Below are 6,555 nucleotides of genomic sequence, written 5' to 3'. Positions count from 1 at the left end.
CTATTTTGATCATTTCTTGTTGCTATTTTCAACACTCCCTTTCAATATAGACACATACTTCATATTTGTCAAGGTGATAGAAGCTCCATGCTCCCTCTCAAAAGTAGTCGTCCCCACTCCTGAAACACTAAACTTTTCATCATCACCCATCTCTATGCGAATCTTGATGTCTTTCTCCTCCAAGGTACTGAATAAAATTTTATCATCGGTCATGTGGAATGAGGCTCCACCTCAAGATACCAACCACAACCCATCATCAATGACACCATGCATGTGATGAGGGTGAAGTCCATTTTGAACTAAGAGGCTAATGCCTTACCTTTCGATCCATCTGAGGATCCCTTCTTGGACTTCTTCGATTGGCAATTAGTAGCATAATGTCCCATCTTGTGACCATTAAAGCATCTCACTTTAGACTTGTCACCCTTCTTCCTTCCATGAGAAGAATTCGATTAAGAATGGGACGCTTTCCCCTTCCCTTTCCTTGCCTTACTTGCTAAGGTCAAATTTTCTTCATCATCTTCCTTGGATGAAGAACCATCTCGTGTGCTCCTCCTAATCTCCTCCTACATGAGATCCGACTACAGTCGTTCCCAATACGGCAGTTTCTCCCTTCCATTCATAAAGTCCTGGTAGCTATTCCATCTCTTTGGAAGGCCAAGGAGAGCGAGGCTCACCATATCATCACCGGTAGTAGTTATTCCCACACTACTAAGCTCATCTCTTTAAGTGGTGAGCTTTTTCAGATATGTGGAAATAGTATCATTGTTCTCCATCTTGATTCTTCGAAGCTTATCCTTGAGTGCCAATTTACTTTGGTCGCTACTGTTCTAGTAGAGGTCCTTCAATGTCTTCCACATTGAATATGAAGTATCCTTCTCATGGAGACTTGAGACAATATGGTCTTGAACTCCCTCAAGGATGATTCGTCTCGCTCTCACCACACACTTCTTCCATTCAGCCAACTTTTGTGCATTAGTTGAACTTCGCTTTGGGATTTATTGATCAATGAAATCCTTCAAGCCGTTGTCTTCTAATACAGCCTCCATGTGATCTTTCCATGTTATGTAATTTGAGCTACCTTCCAAGGCATACTCGATTCTCAAGCCATAGAATGTCATTGGCCAACCTTGAAGTATGATAAGAATTCGATTTGCACCTGCAACCCTAAACTTCAAAGATCAAATTCTCTTCTCCGTATACTGTTCACAACTCGGATAAACTAGGCTTTGATACCATGTAGAATTTCCTGCAAATTTTCTACAAATCTACCTCTGAGATCTATGTAGATAATCCGACTGTAGATTAACGTGATAATGCATATATTCCAAAGAAAAATACTATAATCTACTTCTACTATCAATCTTCTAGAAGCTTAAAGATCGAGCTAAATCAGAGCTGAACACATATAACTAGAAGAAGAAGAAATCATAGTACACATGAAAATACTTTGGGGAAAGCCTCAGCTAAAAAACCCCACTATTTGTATTATCATACAAGGTGGAAATACATTAGAATTATACAAAGCCTTAGCTCTCACAGATAGCCAACTCTCAGTACAATCCTCCTCGGTGCTCACAAGCAATCAAAGATTCTCACAAGTGTTCTCCTCTGCCCTCCAAGCTCCTATTTCCTTGTGCAGTTTCTCTAGGATGATCTTCTCCAACCAAGTGGAAAACTAATCTCTCACACTGATCTCACACCCTATATGAACGGCGCAATCCTCAAGGAACCTTTCCTTGACTGCATGCATGAGTTTCCTTTATAGGAGAATACATGCAACTGATAGTACATTGTCCTTGACATTTAGCTCAACTGGGTCTTTCTCAGAATAGACATGCATGAGTTTCTAACGAGGGAATCTTTAGTTATCTCGAGTACAGTGATTTAAGTGCATGAGTGCATCAACTGATAACTCACAATTAATTCATCAAATAGTTTGGAACTAATTTAACTCGACTTAACTTAGTAAACTGCGCTAACTAATTACAACTCAAATATTACTCTATCTTATCTCCCTAATTTAAGGGAGAACTATTGCCTGACTGCAAAAAGACTTCCAACTTGAATTTATCCAAGTAATTAATCCATAATGAATTATTTAATTATTTCCAAGCAGTTGATGAGACTAAATTCGAGTTTAATTCACAATTTCAATTTAAGGACAAATTAAAATTGGAATATTTTGGATTCTATTTTTATCATTTCTTGTTGCTATTTTCAACAAAAAAAATGCGTAGATTCCCTCTCTCGATATCAAATTATATGCTTTTATTGTTTAGGCTAGGAGTTTGAATTTTAGAAGAAGTGTTGCTCATTTTTTCTTCTTATATTGGTAGCAGTGAAGTGATAATAATATCATTTCTAACGTGGAAGTATATTATTTCTTCTCAATTTCGGGAAAGGAGATGGGTTGTAGTGGCTTGGGGCTTTCTGTGGTATTCTCTTGGTTGGTTGATGCTTCATTTGCTTCAACATTTTTATACTATCATAAGTAAATGTGATGGGTTTTATACTATCAGAAGTAAATGTGATTAATTTTCCGTGGACAGTTGATCCTTCATGTATTGGATAGGGTTTTATACTATTTGAAGTGAATTGTACATTTGTTACAAGTAGGGTGTTTTTGTGGCTGCACTAAGATGAAAAGAAGGCTTTATGGGATTTGTCATATTTAAGATGTATTTCACACATATATATGATGTTATATCATGGAAAATTGTCACCAATTCCGTGTGTTGTGCATGATGCACTATGTTTTATTATTTGACACGTTGTGTTATTATTTGGCAACTTGTCAGTGTTGTTATACCTAATCGACATTGGTACATTTTCTATAGGTAGGTGTATTGTGGCTACAATAAGATGACAATAAGACTTTGTGTGATTTTTCATATTTAACATGTTGTATTTCAGACATGTCTGTATGGTTTTATATCATGGAAAATGTCGTTAGATTTTGAAATTTCTTCTTAGATGGGGACATGATTGTTTGTCCAATATTTCACCCAACCTTTATTCTCAAAACTAAGTAGGCCATACCAAGGTAGCAGATTTAAATTTTTTCAAGATATTCCAATCTATGAATACTCTTTCCATACCAAAGTGCTTCACATGACACAATTTGGCTTAAATATTTATCAATATAAACATACTTTTAGATGAATGACCATGCTCCCTCTCTTTCTAACATTTCTTTAAAGTGAATTTCTTTGGTCTACGAAGAGTTAATGTGGCATGGTGTGTGTCTTATGTTCTACTGTGGAATGTTGGGTGCAATATTTTCCATTATCAAATCTTGGCAAATATTCATTGGTTTTTGGTACATTTGAAAGTGGGGAGATCAGAATATTGATTTTACTGGGTGGTCAAAATGCCTTATGAAAGTCATCTTGACTGTGAAGTACTAGGTAGTGAATTTCATCCCTTCAAGATACTTCCCTTCCAATGTTGTGAATTAATTCTAAATTATCTTGGTTCTTAAATTTTTCTTTCCCCTCTGCAGCCTCTATCTAGAGACAAATTCCTACAATTACTACTACATGGTGTTGAGAGTTGTGTTGGTAATAGAAGGGTTGAAATGGTCATGCAACTTTATTGTATTATACTCACGTCCTTGTGGAAAACAACATAGTAAGCCAAATAACATCAAGAAAATGAGATTTCAACTTTGTCATTTCTCCACTGAAAGTCCTTCTGGAACCTTTCTATAATATAAGATTTAGCACAATTATCTTGGCTGAAAGTCCTTCCAATTTCTGAAACCTTTCTATAGTGTATAAGATTGAGCACAATTATCTTACCGTTTTCTAGACAATGCAGAGTAATAGTCTATGGTAAAATATATATTTGAAGGGTAAAAATACCCGAAATACGATCGGAAGGTGCAAATGCTAGTAGACAACGTGGCGAAGACTGTCATCGTCTTTATTGGTTTCCAAGTCAATGATATGGATTCGATTGCACTGACCAAATTGACAAAATGAAAACCTTTTTATCACGTGGTCATGATTGAACAAAAGATCAAAGCTGATTTGGATCAGATGTTCGGCTTTTACCCGAAACCTTACGGATTTTGGCCAAAAGTGAGCGCAGTCGTTAAAATATAATAATGGTTTACCGTTTTAGTTTTATGTTCTTATTTACCAGATTGGGGATTTGTAGCGTGAGAAAGAAACTATTGGCGAGATGTTCTGTATTGAAGGCTCCGTGCGCTTTTATCTTTTCTGGCGTTGAACTAATACGTGGCTTTTGGGCCCCGTTTCATTAGAGTGGTTGCAGCTGGAGATTTTGAAATCACAGTGTCGGCAGGGAACATTGTGAGTTTTCCCATTCCATTGCGTGGCGGGGTGTTTTCTTTCCTGTGAACGTGTGGAAAATTCTTTTGCGAAGATTGAATTGAATTACCATGAAAACGGAGAGAACATAACAAGTCTATGGCGAATTATCAACGCAAACGCAGAGAAAGTAGCAACCTGTAAATGAATTATTGTTCCGTATAGGGAGCGAAGAACTACTTTTTTTGGTTCCAAAGTATATGGTATAACTAAGATTGAACTGAATTATCCACGCTAACGCAGAGAAGTTAACAACAAATGTGTGGTGAATTATCAACGAGAACGCGGAGAAAAATGGAACGATTGAAATGAAAATGGCAAGATTGGGTAAATGTCAAAGACATATATCCACACATGCACTAATAGTTACCGTTTTGAATTTCATGGACTGTGTGGATTGATTTCTATGTGCTGGATTTGATTAATCTCTAGATCAATACTCCGGCTCAGCCGTTAGCGTCTGATAATTATTAACAAGATATATGCATGGACAATCCAACAATCTGGCATTTTCATGGAGGATGTGAAGTTGGCTATGTGGTTAACCAGAAATATCAGGTCAACGGAGTTGAGGGTCTGAGGATTGTGGATGCCTCAACATTAACAAACGGTCCTGGAACCAATCCACGAGCCACCACTATGATGCTTGCAGGTAATAACACTAATATTCCTAATATTTCAGTTTCCGTTTCAGTTTCAGTTGAGATTCTGTTGCTTTTTTGTACCCATGGCTATCCTAAATATTGCTATCGTTGTGCGTGCATGCAGGTACGTAGGAGTGAAGATTCTTCCAGGCTGGACTGAATGAAGACAAAACAAATGTTGGTGTAGGCATTCCCTTTTATGGTTTCGGTTAATAAAGAGTCTGCAGAGTCCTCCCATCTTGCTTCACCTAAAGCAATAGGTGATTTGATTTTCTTTAATAAAGATTCTCCACATATTCTCACTTGGTTACTTAGGGTATTAAATTCATTTTAATACGGTCAATTTATTATTCTCAATTGACATCACATGACATAGGGCTCAGGACAAGAAGTTCGCTCTCTTAGAATTATGTGCTTGTGAGAGCCAAAACATTGTAAATGCTATTTTTCTGGGTTATAAATAAATTTTCACATAAAATATAATCATTTCTAAATATACACCATCTATATTTTATTGATTGTTTAATGATTTTAATAAATAATAACTTAACTCAGAAAAACAATGTGACACGCCGTTTAGAACAATAAGTTGCTCTCTTCGAATTATTTGCTTGTGAGAGCCAAATCATTGTGAATGTTATTTTCTTTCTCCTAGTGCTAAATAATTTTTCATATAAAATATAATCATTTTTAGATGTCTAATATATGTGTTTTATATAAAATATTAATAAATTATTAAAATATTAAGAAATGTTTTTTTGCAAAAGATTAATATATAATAATAATTATATTTGTATATTAAAAAAATAAATATTATATATATATATATATATATATATATATATATAGAATTATACATAATATATATATTTTCCAGAAGATTAATACATAATAATAATTATATTTGTATACTTATTTTTTTTATGAATAATGAAACAAATAATTAAAATTTTATATGAGGGAGACACATAATTCTTTTCATATTCAAAGTAACATTGATATATAGCATTTAAAATTATATTAATAACAACACGTATTTAAATATGGACCTAAAATAAAATATTTCAATATCAACTCTTTCATGGTGTGCATATAATTAAGATATGCAATTCCCTTAGTGCCCAACATGGACTTGAAAAATGAAAAATATACTAGCATCACAAATAACTCAAATTCAAGTGCACCTTGATGACTCTAATGAGTGTAAGATGGATTTAAGTATAAAACTTCAAAAGAATGCATATCTGAATTCCACCTTATGCCACCAAGAACATAACTTTCATATCATTAGTTCTATTATATTGGTGTGTTCTTTCTAGGTGAAATTATGACCTTCAATTACTATACTTTGACAAGAAATTTATAGTAATGAAAAGAAGTATGTTAATTATATTAATAAAATGTTTATCTCCTTAAATAATATTACTTGTTGAAATCCATTATGTCTAACCTCACATATTTGTTAAGAGATTTAATTCATTCCAAACACTAAAATGTGCATCTGTGACAAGCATTTTAAACAACAATCACCAAATTTGAATTCAACACAATGTTGATTCAGTTCAATAGAAAAA

At 34.4% G+C, this 6,555-nt stretch overlaps 1 protein-coding gene across 1 annotated transcript; it reads left to right on the top strand.

The window, feature by feature from the left end:
• The first annotated feature begins 4,552 nt into the window (after nt 1-4,552).
• Nucleotides 4,553-5,343, top strand: LOC149151162 (protein HOTHEAD-like). The gene is made up of 2 exons (XM_089438327.1): nt 4,553-4,989; nt 5,106-5,343. Exons 1-2 carry the CDS (start codon nt 4,824-4,826, stop codon nt 5,111-5,113), a joined length of 174 nt encoding a protein of 57 aa, XP_089294453.1. The 5' UTR covers nt 4,553-4,823; the 3' UTR covers nt 5,114-5,343.
• The last annotated feature ends 1,212 nt before the right edge of the window (nt 5,344-6,555 follow it).

Source organism: Pinus tabuliformis, chromosome 9 (genome assembly GCF_031772625.1).
Source record: "Pinus tabuliformis cultivar Carrire ecotype Pingquan chromosome 9, CPIR1, whole genome shotgun sequence".
NCBI lineage: Eukaryota > Viridiplantae > Streptophyta > Pinopsida > Pinales > Pinaceae > Pinus > Pinus tabuliformis.
The sequence above is the reverse complement of the archived record's forward strand: the minus strand, read 5'-3'. Positions and strand labels throughout refer to the sequence as shown.

Bases quoted from the DNA above. Each gene is read 5' to 3' on its own strand.
- LOC149151162 (XM_089438327.1), top strand. From the start codon at position 4,824: ATGGACAATCCAACAATCTGGCATTTTCATGGAGGATGTGAAGTTGGC.